Here is a 17,986-nt window from a genome sequence, read left to right on the forward strand (position 1 = left end):
ATACTGAAGTTTCAGCTTCAACATCAGTTCTTCCAATGAACACCCAGGACTGATTTCCTTTAGGATGGACTGGCTGAATCTCCTTGCAGTCCAAGGGACTCTCAAGAGTCTTCTCCAACACCACAGTTCAAAAACTCACATAGGCTTCCTTTAAATTAATTTTCTCAGAATTGTGGGATAGCAGGAATATCTCAGTGCTGAAGCATAGCAGAAGTTATAAATTAATTTTTGCTACTAACTCACTGGATGAACTTCAACAGGCAATCTTTTTTAATCCCTCTAGACTTATTTAAATTCTTAGTTCCAACAAGGTATAACATTTTGTTATATTTAATGTTCTTAAGAGAATAACATAAACTGGGCAGTGATGCTAGAGGAATTTAACACTCTAGAATTCACAGCCAATTAAAAGTCAATCATAAGTGAAAACATCATATTGGAAAATATAAATTAGGTCAATTGGAAAATACGATTTCATTTGTAATTGTAGGTGGATTCATGCCACCTTTTAGAAACAGGTTGGTTGGGTTGAACAATTTTTTTTTCCTTTTAATATTTTAATAAAATGAAATAATATGAAAAATGTTATTAAAGTACCAACAGGTTCCACTCCATGTCCGAAACAAAACAAAGTTTCAATGAAGTAGAAAACACCACCACACATGGAAAACTGTGCCCTGGAGATTTTTCTTTATCTGGGAATGCTGAAAATTAGCTATGCCACTGAACATAGAAAATCAGCACTAAGCCCCAAATCTCTGCTTATACTGGCTTTTGAATACTTCAAGCTGTATAAGGTACAGTCAGCCAATCCTGAAATACACACTTAAGTACGACTCATTGGCTTCCTGTCTGTCTGGAGATGTCAACAGGCTGTAAATCATGAAATTCCCCTGCACCTGAAGCCAACTTAGTCACTAAAAGGTCTTTTTTTGGCTCTCCAAAAAGCTGCTTCACTCTGGTTTCCATGATTAACCCTATCCCATGCTACATTTTGATTTTGTCTAAAGGTTTTCAAAAATGTACACTGTTGCCTATTCTCATTCAACTACAAGATCTCAAAGCTCTGTAGGAGAAGGAGCAAATGTTACTTTCAAACTGAATAAGGGTCAACTACTATTGTCTAGAGGTTCCCTTGTGGCTCAGCTGGTAAAGAGTCTGCCTGCAATGAGGGAGACCTGGGTTCGATCCCTGATTTAGGAAGCTCCCATGAAGAAGGGAAAGGTTACCCACCTGGGTATTCTGGTCTGGAGAATTCCATTTACTGTATAGTCAGTCCTTGGGGTCGCAGGAGTCAGACAAGACCGAGTGTCTTCCACTCTCACTTTCACTGTTGTCTATTCTTGCCCAACTATAAGATTTCACAACCTTGTAGGGGAAGGAGCAACTGTTGCTTTCACACTGAATAAGGGTCAACAAAAGACAGCAAGAAGGTTGGATCTGCTAAAAGCAAATCTTTGTATACCCCAGTGACATGAAAGTAGGGAATATACTGAAAGGGCAGTGTCGTATTATCATTTTTAGTCTCATTAAAAAAAGTGCTAGGGAAAGGGTCTTGTGGTTAATAACTTCATGATGAGATCTTAGGCATAGACTTTACATTTTTCTGACATAGGATATACCTTTTGAGATTGGTCTAGATGAAATAATTGAGCCCCCAAACTAAGCCCTGAACTAGAAAATTTACTCAAACTATTTACTAGATGATAATTTTCAAAGAAAACACATCTGGGGTCTATTTTATTAGACCTGGCTGCTGCTGCTGCTAAGTCGCTTCAGTCGTGTCCGACTCTGTGTGACCCCATAGACAGCAGTCCACTAGGCTCTTCCGTCCCTGGGATTCTCCAGGCAAGAACACTGGAGTGGGTTGCCATTTCCTTCTCCAACGCATGCACGCATGCTAAGTCGCTTCACTCATATCCGATTCCATGCGGCCCCATGGACAGCAGCCCACCACGCTCCTCTGTCCACAGGATTCTCCAGGCAAGAATACTGGAGTGGGTTGCCATTTCCTTCTCCGATTAGATCTGGAGGGATAAAGTTTAGACATTCCCCTTTCTTAAGGCATATAACAGATCACTTAAAGATTCTTGCAAGATAGTTTTTGCCCCATTTTTATTCTGCTTTAAAGTCTGGATGGAAGTTTCACTCAAATGAAAATAAATTTTATTCTTAGCAGTAAGAGTCAAGTTCTTTAAATAGGATGAGTTAACTAATAACCCCGGTGTAAGAATATTTTCTTTTAAGTAACATTTCATTATGTCACAAATTAAAATAGGAGGAAATATTCACAAAGTATATTTCTTTTAAACAGTCATAAATTTTGTTCAAAATGAAGCACTCAAAAATAAAAATAAAAAGCTTCCCTCTGATGTTGACTATTTATAATAGTAGCCCCAAACAAAATTAACAAAAGTTCTTTTTTACTTTTATCATAAAGCTAATCTTAATTTTTCAGTCTTAAAAAAAGGCTGAATTCTTAGTAATTTTTTTAAAATAATGAATATCAAAACACTCTCATTAAACAGATTTTTGAGGTTTTACTGACCTGTTTTTGCTGAGTGTTTTACTTTGCAGAAGGCAAACATGCATATTTTAGACACAGAAACTGACATGTTTTCTGAAATATTAATGGAGGGATTTCACAGTGATGATACCTCTTTGTAGTTGAAAAATAAAGGGAAGTTTTGCCCATGACAGCAAAAATAAGTGGTCTCATTCTCCCATTTCAGAACTCAGAGAAGCCCACAGCTCTCAAGAGAGCTTCACAGAGGGTTCCCAGGCAAGGAATATGGCAGAGAATTAGAAACTTTTAGTTAATCATTTCTGAAGTGATGTTGATGCTTTTAAAATGACATTTATGTAATCCTGAGAAATAAATATTTAGGATCAAACATAAAAAATCATTATCTATCAGTAGAAAAAACACAAAATTCGCAACTTTGTGTTGGGATTTTGTCAGGGTCAAACTGCATCTATTGTGTGTACAAATTAATGTGATTCTTGAGAGCTCTCCAAACATCACTTCTAGTTTTGGTTAATGCTATCTTAATTCAATAATGCTGTCCTAATTCAACATCATGGAAAAGTAAAAGGGGAAGGAAGCACCCATACAATAATCTAGATAAAGGTTTACTATGTCAAAACAAAAATTTTGGCCAAAATAAGATGAGAATGATGAATTTCCCTTTTTTTTTTCCTTCAACTATTATGCTTCAACACAGGACTAAGCTAGTGTTGTTTGGGTGTACTGGGTGACTGTTTTTAAAGTACAATTGAACTTCCACTAAGATTTTAATAAAATCTTCAAATGTGTCCAAAGAGAAATTTACACAGACATTTATACTTAAATGTTCGTTCTATCCATTTGGGTATTCAGCTGTTTAACTTTATGCTGCATACAAAATAACAACCTGAATAATCTCTCAGCCTACTTTTTCATGGTATGTGTACAATATTTCATAGCACTCAAGTAGGTAAGGAAGATAAAAAACAAAATTTACAAATTGAACACTGTAATGTGTTGTCTTAATCCTTCGATCGCTGCTTTGTGAAATTAGTAAAGTTTTTATAATGCGAATAATCTCTGCTTTTACTAGTACACATGGTCATTAGTGTGGTTAGAAATGTAGCCACCCATTCTTGTCAATCATAATGATAATGAACATAATAATAATAAAGGCAGAGGAAACTTTTGGAGGTGATACTACATTTATGGCATAGAGTGTGATGATAGTTTCATAGATGTATACTTACAACCAAACTCATCAAGTTGTTTACTTTAAATATGTACAGCTTATTGTATGTTAATCATATACCGATAACATGGCTTTAAAAAATAAATGGAGCAACCCAAAGTCTCAATTTTAAAATATTTGAGGAAAAGCATACACAAAACACGTCACCTTCAAATTGACCAGGCCATTATGATTCCCTTTCCTTAACCAAGATGTTGTTTTAAATACTATGGCGAGGGATTTTTCACGCCACACTCAGAGCTAGAGGAAAAGTGATTTCTAACGGGATTTTGTCATTGGGTGGCAAACTTTTCCTTTGGTGACTCGATCATACTAAAAATGTTTAGTTCAGCAGGATTCCTAACAGAGTATTCAGTTAATAGCATAAATTCAAAAAGTGAATCCAGAAAATAAGTAAATGATGTACACTAAACAGCAGGAAAATGAAAACTCCCAGCTAATTCTGCAGAAAGCGGTCCTCCTTCTTTTTACCTCTGTCAGTTCAGTTGCTCAGTCATGTCCAACTCTTTGCAGCCCCATGAACTGCAGCACATCAGGCTTCCCTATCCATCACCAACTACTGGACCTTGCTCCAACTCATGTCCATGAAGGCAAGTGATGCCATCCAACCATCTCATCGTCTGTCATCCCCTTATCCTCTTGCCTTCAACCTCTCCCAGCATGAGGGTCTTTTCCAAGGAGTCAGTTCTTTGCATCAGGTGGCCGAAGTATTGGAGTTTCAGCTTCAGCATCAGTCCTTCAAATGAATATTCAGGACTGATTTCCTGTAGGATGGACTGACTGGTTTGATTGCAGTCCAACAAACTCTCAAGAGTCTTCTCCAATACCACAGTTCAAAAGCATCAATTCTTTGGTGCTCAGCTTTCTTTATAGTCCAACTCATCCATACACGACTACTGGAAAAGCCATAGCTTTGACTAGACAGACCTTTGTCAGCAAAGTAATGTCTCTGCTTTTTAAAATGCTGTCTAGGTTGGTCATAGATCTTTTTTCAAGGAGCAAGCATCTTTTAATTTCATGGCTACAGTTACCATGCAGTGATTTTTGAGTCCCCCCCCCCATACCAAATAAAATCTGTCACTGTTTCCATTGTTTCCCCATCTATTTACCATAGAGTGATGGGATGGGATGCCATGATCTTAGTTTTTTGAATGTTGAATTTTAAGCCAGCTTTTCACTTTCATTAAGAGGCTCTTTAGTTCATCTTCATTTTCTGCCATGGGGTGGTATCACCTGCATATCTGAGGTTACTGATATTTCTCCTGGCAATCTTGATTCCAGTTTGTGCTTCACCCAGTTCAGCATTTTGCATGATGTATTCTGCATATAAGTTAAATAAGCAGGGTGACAATATACAGCCTTGACGTATATGACACTATACTCCTTTCCCAATTTGGAACCAGTCTGCTGTTCCATATCCGGTTCTAACTGTTGCTTCTTGACCTGCATACAGATTTCTCAGGAGGCAGGTAAGGTGGTCTGGTAGTCCCATCTCTTGAAGAATTGTCCACAGTTTGCTGTGATCTGCACAGTCAAAGGCTTTGGTATAGTCAAGAAAGCAGAAGTAAGTGTTTTTCTGGAATTCTCTTGCTTTTTCAATGATCCAACGGATGTTGGCAATTTGATCTCTGGTTCCTCTGCCTTTTCTAAATCCAGCTTGAACATCTGGAAGTTCACAGGTCACATACTGTTGAACACTGGTTTGGAGAATTTTGGGCATTACTTTGCTAGCATGAGATGAGTACAATTGTGTGGTACTTTGAACATTCTTTGGCATTGCCCTTCTTTGGTATTGGAATGAAAACTGCGCTTTTCCACTCCTGTGGCCACTGCTGAGTTTTCCAAATGTGCTGGCACATTGAGTGCAGCTCTTTCACAGCATCATCTTTTAGGATTTGAAATAGCTCAACTGGAATTCCATTACCTCCATTAGCTTTGTTTGTAGTGATGCTTCCTAAGACTCACTTGACTTCACACTGTAGGATGTCTGGCTCTAAGTGAGTGACCATACCATCATGATTATCTGGGTCATGAATATCTTTTTTGTATAGTTCTTCCATGTATTCTTGCCACCTCTTCTTAGTATCTTCTGCTTCTATTAGGTCCATGCCATTTTTCTCCTTCATTTTGCCCATCTTTGCATGAAATGTTCCCTTGGTATCTCTAATTTTCTTGAAGAGATCTCTAGTCTTTCCCATTCTATGATTTTCTTCTATTTCTTTGCATTGATCACTGAGGAAGGCTTTCTTATCTCTCCTTGCTATTCTTTGGAACTCTGCATTCAAATGGGTATATCTTTCCTTTTCTCCTTTGCCTGTAGCCTCTCTTCTTTTCTCAGCTATTTGTTTTACCCCTATAACAACTTTCAGAGTCAGGCCTATTTGACCCACATATTTAGGTTATCAAAGTAACAAAATGGAATATGCCATTTCAGAATATTCTAATGATATAATTAAAATAAACAAGTACACAAAAAAGTTTTCTGCCTAATCTAATACATAGGAACTCTAGACAACCTCTCTTTTCCTCTAGCATTTCAGGGCTAGCAGCTCATTTACTGAGATTCTACTTTGTGTGTCTTCCTCCCTCTTATATTTTTTGAATTTGTTATTGGAGTAGTTGATTTACAATGTTGCATTAGTTTCAGGCATGCAGAAAAGTGAATCAGTTTTATATATATATATAACTCCATTCTTTTTAGATTTTTTTCCCATATAGGCCACTACAGAGTATTGAGTAGAGTTCCCTGTGCTGTACAGTAGGTTCTTACTAGCTGCTGCAGCTGCTAAGTCGCTTCAGTCGTGTCCGACTTTGTGCGACCCCATAGACGGCAGCCCACCAGGCTCCCCGTCCCTGGGATTCTCCAGGCAAGAACACTGGAGTGGGTTGCCATTTCCTTCTCCAATGCGTGAAAGTGAAAAGTGAAAGTGAAGTCGCTCAGTCGTGTCCGACTCCCAGCCACCCCATGGACTGCAGCCTACCAGGCTCCTCCATCATGGGATTTTCCAGGCAAGAGTACTGGAGTGGGGTACCAGTGCCGTCTCTGTCTTATTAGATAACTATTTTATATATAGTAGAGTATATATGGGACTTCCCTGGTGACTCAGACGGTAAAGCGCCTGTCTACAATGCGGGAGACCCAGGTTCGATCCCTGGGTCGGGAAGATCCCCTGGAGAAGGAAATGACAATCCACTCCAGTACTATTGCCTGGAAAATCCCATGGACAGAGGAGCCTGGTAGGCTATATAGTCCATGGGGTCGCAAAGAGTCGGACAGGACTGAGAGACTTCACTTTCACTTTTCAGAGTATATATGTCAGTCCCAATCTCCCAATTTATCCCTCCCACCTTATTCCCTGGTAACTATAAGTTTTTCTACATCTGTGACTCTACTTCTATTTTGTAAGATCATCTTTCTCAGGGATATCTGCTGAACCCAAAGACTCAAGGCTGAGCCCTCTGACTCAAAGCTCTTTGTCCTGCAGGACAGCAGGATTAAGCATGGTGGAGGAGTGGTTTAGCAGAGTCTTAGAAGCAACAGGTACCTTTGTCTTGCTCCCTCTCAGAACCCAAGATAGTGACAGAAGGAGAGTGGGGTCCTAAGGACTGTCAGACACTATGAACTAAGCCTGAGTAGTAGAGGCTTGAGCGGATAGAAGACTAGAGGACCCTCTCTAGAGGCTGTCACACAACAAAGCTGGGAAACTTACAGCAGGGAACAGGGACATCCCTAAGTATCTCAAATTGATTTTTTCACTTCTTGTTGAGTGGAGCCTCATTTCTATTTAATTAGAATTGCTTTTAAATAAAAACAATCCTTCTCTCATCCAATTACTATGGCAAAGTACAATCCATACCTTATGAACAATTTGTTAAGATTATGTTGACTATGATGTTTTAAAGAACATGGGATTACTTCTGATTACAGTTGATCTGTTGGATTAAAAAAAAAAAAGGGCTATTCATTGACAGCAAGTTTTCTGCCCATTGCTGTAATTTCCTGATGTACACACCTTGTATTTTATTTTCCGTGATTTTCTTTATAGCTTTCCCTTTGAGAATTAACACAGAGAGCAAGCTCTTACTTTATCTTATTAATTCATCTTAACACTACAAATATATCCTGGACTGGATGAGAAAACATCACCTAATTAATTCTGAAGTTTTATCTTGCATCAAGATTTATTCAAATATTTATATCTTCTTTTATAATTCTTTGGGCTCTGTAAAACTGTCAGAAGCCTTGTTTGATGAAAGGAAACCAAATCAAGTCAGCTGGGCTAATAAAGTCTCTTCCTCTGATTATTTAGCTATGGTTATGATTTCTACAAGTACTTTTGGTTTTTCTTTTCTAGAAGAAAAATATTCCAAAGATGTCTCTACATATGCAGGATTATATTCTATGCCTTTTTCCAATCAAAATATGGAGATAACTATAAACCTATTAATTGATGCTTTTGAACTGTGGTGTTGGAGAAGACTCTTGAGAGTCCCTTGGACTGCAAGGAGATCCAACCAGTCCATTCTGAAGGAGATCAGCCCTGGGATTTCTTTAGAAGGAATAATGCTAAAACTGAAACTCCAGTACTTTGGCCACCTCATGAGAAGAGTTAACTCATTGGAAGAGACTCTGATGCTGGGAGGGATTGGGGGCAGGAGGAGAAGGGGACAACAGAGGATGAAATGGCTGGATGGCATCATTGACTCGATGGACATGAGTCTGAGTGAACTCTGGGAGTTGGTGATGGACAGGGAGGCCTGGCGTGCTGCGATTCATGGGGTCGCAGAGAGTCAGGACACGACTGAGCAACTGAACTGAACTGAACTGATAAACCTATTCATCTACTCAGGAGTAGACACTGAAAAGAACTGAGGGATCGGCTGCTAAATGGGGAAAGTAAGGAAAAAGGAACAAAAGAGGAGTCTGACAATCATTAAAGACTAAACAGCAAGAAAGCAGTGAAGGAGTTGGGAGACAGAGAGAGAATAATGGGAATCAACTTTCCACCAAGGGAAGTGTATTGTCACATACGACTTCACGTACAATATCCTCTCCAATTTCCCAAGAAAGAGTTGCAAGGAAAATATACTCAATTAAAAGATATTTAGAAAATGTTTAGACATAGTGAGTTGGACAATAAGGTCACGATGTGAAGAATATTGGTAGTCCATTTTTAGTTTGAATAGTTGTTCTCGAGATGTTCATACTGATCATCTTTGAAGAAGTTGCTCCTCAACACCTAAGTTAAATATCAGCAATGAAAAACCAGCAAGCTTCTGAATTGCCTGGATACTGAGAGGGTCCACATCTTACATAGCAGCAGTAGTATGACCTACCTGGCTGCAATCCGGCCAAGCTCTAGCAAACAGAGACACACTTCTCTGGGTTGCTTGTGGAGGACTGAAAAAGAAGACGAAGGCGGACACTTTTACAATAGAAGGGATTGGACAGCAGCTCAATGGGGAACATGCTTGACCGCCCCCCCCTCACACCTCAGGGTCCCAGTAAGGGAGCTAGTCTTCATTCTGATATTCACAGAAACCATCCTGTCCCACAGTACACTTAGATCTACTGAAGTCCTAAAGCAGTTTTCAAAACTCTTTGCCTAGCTTCCCTACCAAAAATCATGAGCCTCAGGAATCTCACTCTGAAAATATTTTCTTCAATTAGTCAATATTTGTATGTGAATATTGAAAACATATTTGATTATAATTCTGATGTAAGTAGTTGATGAATACTTAAAAATAGCAAACAGAAGACTATGAAGCAAAGATTGTTTAAAACTTCTAACTCTATCTTCACCAGTGATATTAGCAGAAATAATGCAATGAATAAGGATTAAAAATTACATATCACAGCCCTTTGTTATCCTCCAAACAATAATGTAAGGTGAGCTCTCTGAATCTTGATATCTTCTCCTATTTTGATTATATTTTAAAAGGAAACACTTTCAACTGACTGAATTTTGTAAATATGTACAAATATATACCGTCAGTCAGTTTGGGCCATAAAATGAGCAAATCAGAAGATGGTTCTTTGCAATACTATTTATTGTCTAATATAATCTGATTACTTAATAAATTTGTTTTACCAGTTTCTTTGGACACATTCAGTAATGCTGACAAGTCATACTTGCATTTGTTGAGGCTACCGGAGGAGTATGTGTTGCTCATACTTTTTTTTTTTCTTTTTAAACTCAGACTAGAAAAAAATTTTTAATGTTATTATATACAATACCTAATAAAGACAAAGATATTAGGGGGAAAAGATTGTATTGAGAATGCTCTTTACATAGACACAATATCCTGATAAAAGAAAATACGAGTTTATTGATAAACTTTAAGAAAAATAGCAATATTGCTTCATCTTTTTTTGTGGATTAGGGGGAGCCTTCCCTGGTGGCTTGGATGGTAAAGAGTCTGCCTGCAGTGCAGGAGAACCAGGTTCAATCTCTGGGTTGGGAAGATCCCCTGGAGAAGGGAATGGCTACCCACTCCAGGATTCTTGCCTAGAGAATTCAACGGGCAGAAGAGCCTGATGGGCTACAGTCCATTGGGTCCCAATATACTGATAAAAGAAAATAGTAGCTTACTGATAAACTTTAGTATAAATAGCAATATTATTTCAATTCTTTTATTTGTTTATTTATTTTGGCAGTGCTGGATCTTCATTGTTGGGCAGGCTTTTCTCTAGCTGTGGCAAGTGGCGGCTACTCTCCAGTTGCAGTGCATGGGCTTCTCATTGCAGTGGCTTCTCTTGTTGCAAAGCATGGGCTTTAAGCAAGCGCACAGATTTCAGTAGTTGTGCCTTTGGACCCAGTAGTTGTGGCTCCTGAGACCTAGAGCACAGGCTCAATAGCTTTGGCACACAGGCTCAGTTGCTTCACAGCACGTGGGGTCTTCCCAGATCAGGGATCAAACCCATGTCTCCTGCATTGGTTGGTGGACTCTTCACCACTGAGCCACCAAGGAAGCCCTGCTTCAATTCTTAAATACACAATTTTATAATAATTTAATTTCCCAGCATTATTTCTATCCCCTCCCCCCAACTTAAATATCTAATTTCTTCTCTCCACAGGCTATGGCAATGGCAATATTTGCCACTGACACCAGAATGGAATTTGTTGGGGCTGTGTGGTGAATAAAAAAATACATTTACTTAGATTGTGAAAGTATATGATTTTACTTGGCTTTAAACAAGCAAAAATTATTATCTTGCTATAAAATGTAATCTTTAAAGCTTTTAAAATATGTTCTAATATCATCAGCAATACTCATTGAAAAGAACTGATTATGGGAAATCTGAATTACAGAGTAATTCCATTCTTGATAATATAAATTTGAGCTTCAGCTAACACTTGGTGAACTGTCATAAAACCCAGGTTGGGGAAGTCGAATATTACTTCTAACTAAAGGGGCTTTTAAAAAAGATATTTAGTACCTCTAATTTAAGTGCACCGTTAGATGACTCTGGCTGAATGACACAACTTTTGATATATTAAATCAACTTCAGTGCAATGAAACATATGGACTATAACACCACATGGAAATCAATTTCAAACAGAGACCAATAACAAACATCACAAAACAAAAGCAAATAAATGAAAATCAATCTTCCTGTCTAGTTCATCAGTTCCTTCTGATTTGGACTTTTTATCCTGTCAGTGGGCTTCTCTTGTAGCTCAGCTGGTAAAGAATCTGCCTGCAATGCAGAAGACTTGGGTTCGATTCCTGGGTCAGGAAGATTCCCTGGAGAAGGAAATGACAACCCACTCCAGTACTCTCGCCTGGAGAATCCCATGAACAGAGGACCCTGGCAGGCTACAGTCCATGGGGTTGCAAGAGTCGTACACAACTTAGTGACTAAACCACCGCCACCGCCACCCTGTCAGTGGTACAAAATAACAAATAGGAAAAGGGAGTACATGAAAGTTGAGGAGAGGAAGATGTTTAAGGCCCTGCTAACACACTCAGCTTCAGTGAGAACTGTGTGAAGCAAGTAGTTAAAGCTTCAGGAGACTTGGATATAATCTCATGCATTTTGCGATGGTAACAGTGACAAAATATGAAAATTATTAGTGAATGGACCAAACTGTGCCCATGAGCAGTCAATACCAATCACATAAAGCAACTCTGACCCAACGATCATGATCCTTTAACCAAATTACTGTGCTTAATTGGAGGACTCTATAAGCATTGGAAATAAACAGAGATATTCTATGGAAAATATAATTAATTCTGAAGAAAAAAATCATGTGGGTAATATGACAATGTGGTATGTAGCATGCATTGCTATTGCATATCCGGCTATCCATGTAAAACAGCTTTTGCATGCCAACACTCAAATATCAGTTCTACCATGGACTCATTAGAAAATCAATTTGGAAAACTGAAAAGTAACGGCATGATTCTCCTTTTTATATCCTTAATATAACCAGCTTATAAAACTTGAACAAATGTCTCACTCAGCACCATATCTCAGGGAAATGATAATAGAAAGATTATGTTTTACTTCCCAGTTTTCTTGGAAATGTTATCTTTAATAAAGCAGTTGCTTCAAAACATACCCATAATATTGTCTTATCATGCCTTGGTTCATGATGGCCACAAATACTAATATCATGTTTGATACATAGTAAGCAATGAATGAGTTAAATCTGCAGAGGGGATAACCTAGCACAATAACAAGAACAGAGTAGTTAGTTACTCAGTAAACACTATGTCCCAAAATACCAAGGATGATAACCATCATGGATCATGACCGTGTCATGTGGTTATAATGGTGGTTGTGACAGTTAAGCTGAATAAAGGCTAAAATCTTACCTAGCATCTTTAGAAAATGCAAGAATTTATATTATGTTAATGTTTATTCAATTGTAAGAGCAAACATGCTTACCTTACTCTATAAAATTAAATTCAAGAGTCTTTAAGTATCATCTGTGCAATGTGCTGTGTGCTAAGGCACTTCAATTGTGTCCGATTCTTTGCAACCCTATGGACTGTGGCCCGCCAGGCTCCTCTGTCCGTGGGATTCTCCAGGCAAGAATACTGGCATGGGTTGCCATTCCCTTCTCCAGGGGATCTTGCCAACCCAGGGATCGAACCCAGGTCTCCTGTTCTACATTATACCAAAGAAGTGATTGTGTTTGGTTTTTGCACTGTAGACTATATGAACAGATGGAAAGAGTATAGTGGCCATGGGATTCGAGCCACAGAAATCTGGTTCTGCCTGTGAGCTCTAAAATTTACTAGTTCCTCATTTGGGGAGATCATAAAATGTCAGTTTTCTGAGGGAAAATAATGGTGTGTATCTTGCAATATTTTTGTGTGAGTTAAACAAAATATTATTCATTGTTATTCTTAGCCAGTGCTTGGCAGATAGGAAAGACTTCCCAAAGTTAGTTTTCTTTCTTCATTATTATTACTTTTTGTTGTATATTATTAGCTTAAAGATTATCTTTATTTGGCTTAGTTAATATTAATGTTAATAACTAATAACATTTTTTCCTGTAAGCATTTTTTTCTGTGCACCTATCATGTGAAAGCCAGCTTACTAAGCAGAAGAAACCTCAGAATTAAAAAAAAAAAAAAAAACCTGCTTTTGATCATTTAAGCTGTATAATTTAAAAGTTATTATGATGAGTATATTTTGAATATTTTGTCATGTTGTACCATAAATAGCTAATTCTAAGTTTAATCAAATCTAAGGTTAAGTAGGTCAACTTGGCTGGCATATATAGACAGACATAAAGCATATATCCTATTATTATTATGGATTTTTGCTAGGTATAAAACTTAAGTAAAAATTATATTAGAGCATGTCATTTTATGAAACACTAAACATCTTACCATCAATTTTCCTCCATTTCTAGGAATAAAATAATTTAGATAAGCCCATTTTCAATAAATTACCTAAGCTGATTATATATATATGGATGCATATCTTTATCTGGATGATTAGAATGAAAACTTTTAGTATATTGCATTTGAACTAAAGACTTTATGTTGTCGCATGTACTACTAATTTTTTATACTTTATTGATTTGTCTTTTCAAAAATATAAGCAAATTTCTAGTTATACTGAGGCTTATGGTAAAAAAAATTTTTTTTCATTCTATTGCCACATCAATAATATGGCCTTTTGCTTTGAGCTCTGAGTAGAAGGGTTCTTCCCTGGTGGCTCAGCAGTAAAGAATCTGCCTGCAATGCAGGAGCCACAGGAGACGTGAGTTTGATCACTGGGTTGGGAAAATTCCCCTGGAAACCGACTCCAGAGGGAACTCACTCCAGTATTCTTGACTGAAGAATCACATGGATAGAGGAGCCTGGTGGGCTACAGTCCATGAGGTCGCAAAGAGCTGAACATGACTGAAGCGACTTAGCATGCACCCATGCATTCATGAGAAGAGAGGATCACTATTGCCTTCTCTCCTCTGAACAAATTTTCTTTAAAACAAATAAAAGCTGTCTTAGTCACTGGTGATTTTTATGCAAAAGGTTTTTATCACTGGAGGCTTCTTTTAAAATAATCAAAACCATTTTGAAAAAATGTATAAGGCAGAAGCCCTCTGGGAAAAGTAACATAAATCTCTATTCAAAAATATGTGGCAAGAGACTCAATCTTATAACCTAGATTCTATAAAAATCTCATGGGCATCAAATGTCAAATGGAATGCTGCTAGCTCCAGGAATAGAAAATGAGACCTTCCGCTAAAGCAAGGGGTAGAGTTTCAATGTCACAGAATCTGCAAGGATAAAATGCATTAAACCATGAATGTATAGTTTAGCTATATAGCTATTTAGTTGTAACAGATGGACAAAAAATGAAAACATGAAAATATCATTATCTATTTGGTTTAATATATATTAGAAGCAATAATATTCATGCTGGTTTTGAAGGAAATCTATATTTCAGATTTATGTTTAAGATGAAATTTGAAAAGATTATATTTTTGAGTGAATATTAAATTGTGAAAATATCATAAATTAATAGCTTCCCACTGTCCTAGAGAAGAGAACAGGTTCTCATACTTAGAAAGAATGACATAGTAGAAGACACAGTAAACTAGACATCAGAAGAATTGGGTTCTACTCCAGGCTACATAATCTCATCTCTAAAACTTGCTTTCTACTTACTCTTTCTTATGAGGTAATTTTATGGGTAAGCGCATTTGGTATATGGCAAGCACTCAACAAATTTTACACCTTTGTACTTAAGTGATGATCTGCAGACCAGTAGCATTGGCATCAGCTGGGAGCTTGCTAAAAATGCAAATTATTGGGTCCCATCCCTTACTTATTGAGCAAAATTTAAATTTAAACAAGCTTTCCAGGTGATGAATATGTGCATTAAAGTTTGATAATCATTACACTAATCAATGTTATGATTATTACCATATAGGTCAGTTATAATTCTATATCTATTCTGGTTAAAAATATTCAAATGTGATTTGATTCATGGAACATGCTCTAGAAATGTTTAGGATAACGGTGATGACAGTGATGATGATGATGAATGGAGGAAGAAATAATCTGTGCACTGGATTAGCCCTTAATGGGTTTTATGGCATCTATCATCTTCCAGGATCTATAAGGTAGAAAAGATGCCTGCCAAGAAAGTGAAGGGCTGGCTCTCTGAAGTCATGTCACTCCCTGTAACTCACACACAGAGATCTTTGCATTTAAATGTGGGAAGCAGCTAGCAACATAGGTGACTTAAAAACTGATCTGAGAGAGGCTAAAGAGAAGAAAAGTCAACAAAGCATAAACCCCACAAACTCATGAATGCTGAGTGTGTATGTATCCAGATTTCTCAGAATCACTGTTCACAGTGAAAATAGGATACAGCATCCATATAATTCATATAAAAGGGAGAATTCATTCATGATCTCATCAGGAATGGAAGACGTATAGAATAAAATGTAGTTAATTGCCTCTGCCACCAAGTCAAAAAAAAGTCCCAGAGCAAGGAGTGCCCTTTCTGTCTCAACACCCAGACTTGATGTGAAATTAATGGGTTAAGTCACTATCACTCAGAGCAGCAAGTAAGAGTCTCTTCTAATTTTGCTTTCATTTATACTTTATTTTTCCTTTTACTTTAAATCATCATATGAACTTCTAAAATTATCTCATACAAAACATAACTTTCTGTAATACTGGAGGGACATGATCTTCAGAGGAAAATGAAGCTGAATTATAATCCTAGCTGTGTCACTGAGAAGCAGTATAATACTGGGCAATTTATTTAATTCTCTTGGTCCTAAACTAGCATTTCCATTTATAAAATTAGTGGTTGTTGGGAGTTTAGAGATGGTAGCACATATCCACTGCTTGATTATCATTACTGAACATATAGCTATTATTATTGAATATTGCACAGTGAAAATTTGATTCTGGAAAAGCTAGAAGGCTGTCACTTTCCTGATTCAACCCTGACTCCATCAAATCCTTGATATACCTATTACTCCTGGGAGATATTTAGTTTTCTCACTCAGATACCATACTACATTTGTGCTGACATAGGGGCAAATGGCTAAATTTGGGAAAAGTTTCTGAGCTCAAATTCAGAATTGAGATGCTGATAAAGTACTTTATAAGGATAGGTGTTACAAAACCCAAAGTCTAAAATAAATTGTTCCTGGGAAGAAACAATGTGAATATAAATAACCCAGAGTTGATCTGGTATCCTGAAATTGTTATCCTACATTAATATTAATAAAAGTAGGTTTCTTTCTACAGAAATATTCTTCCAGTCCTCAATACAGACAGCAACAACGACCACCACATGGGATGCTTTATCAAACACTTGCAGGCAGGCATAAATTCTTTTTCTGATGCAGTAGGTACAAAATGGAAAATGTTAATGTTTAAATATTCACACACAAGCCTTTTTACTTTTGTGTAGTGGGATCAAACCCAATACTGTAGGTAGGTCAGTGCTTGACCAATGTTCAATAGAACAAAGAATTGTATAAAACCTATTCTTCAGAGTTATGCATCAAAAAAAGATAGTGCTACATAGCAAACACCAATACAGAAGATAGAAATGAAAAATCACACACATTTGCATGCTAGCACAGCAGAGAGCAAACCCTTTTCCTGCTGAGTAGATTCTTTCTCAGAGAAATAGATGAAGCATAGTCATTGGCCTCCAGATCCTATAATTATCCAATAACATAGTGATATTGACACAATTACAGCAAGCAGAATTTGTGCATTTTTCAAATATTCCCTCCCCCATCCTTTTACTTTTCTCAACTTTCCAGCTCAACCAGAATGTACATAAGTAAAGAAAAATAAACAGATCTGGGGGAAAAATTAAGGTCACTTAGCAATTTCTAATCAGTGGGCTAAAGTAAATTACAAATAACAAATCCTCCATGCAAGAATATCATCCATTTAAAGAAATAGTTTCTACTTAAAATATCTTAGAAAAAATCATACAAGAGCATCAATTTTAGGACCCATAACAATTTTTTTTAATTGAGAATAAGTCATATATGTCTGGTCCTAATGTCCAACAGCCCTTATAATACACTGATGTAGAAAATTCACTGATGTCAATAAATAATTCTCTATGCAATTTTATTGCAATTAAGATTGCAATTGTCTTAATATGAGTAAAATTGTTTGTGTTTCAGACTACATGCCATACCTGTTTACTGCCTAAAGTGTGTTAATAGAGAATTGAAGAAGAAAATATTACTTACAATCCAATTACTATTTGTCTTACTTTCAGATTCTGAATATAGCATTTTATTGTTATTTACTAGATGTAGATGCTGAGACCTCATGTTTATATTATATCATAATTTTCCCATATTATTAGTCTCAAAATATTATGAATATTATTTTTCTTGGTATCTATGAATGACTACAGTCTGTTTAAGCTACCACCAAATATCTTCAGTTCATTCATTTTTTTTAACTCATAAAAAAATGTTTCAATAGACATTACCTATCTCTACTTCCCTCAAATAAACTTTTAGAAGTAGAACAACTTGATGAAAGAACATGAGCACTTCTGAAGTCTTTAATACATAATGTCAAATTGCCCAAGAAGACAAAAAAAGGCAAAAATTTTCCAATTATTTTTCAGCAATATATAGAAGATCGCACTTTCCTCAATGTTTGATACCTTAGTAATAAGTCAAATGCAAATTCAATCTGTGAAAAATTAGCGAGGATTAAGAATTGAATATTTAGTGTTGACTTTCCTCTATACTCAA

At 36.9% G+C, this 17,986-nt stretch overlaps 1 protein-coding gene across 6 annotated transcripts in view; it reads right to left on the reverse strand.

Moving 5' to 3' along the window:
• Nucleotides 1–17,986, reverse strand: part of GAS2 (growth arrest specific 2) — a 180,297-nt gene that overhangs the window by 81,959 nt on the left and 80,352 nt on the right. For all 6 annotated transcript variants that reach the window (XM_061406189.1, XM_061406190.1, XM_061406195.1 and 3 more), the window contains one exon: nt 9,096–9,159. In XM_061406189.1, the coding sequence (XP_061262173.1) occupies nt 9,096–9,159 (64 nt within the window). The remainder of the gene's footprint in view (nt 1–9,095; nt 9,160–17,986) is intronic.

Source organism: Bos javanicus, chromosome 29 (assembly GCF_032452875.1).
Source record: "Bos javanicus breed banteng chromosome 29, ARS-OSU_banteng_1.0, whole genome shotgun sequence".
Lineage (NCBI taxonomy): Eukaryota > Metazoa > Chordata > Mammalia > Artiodactyla > Bovidae > Bos > Bos javanicus.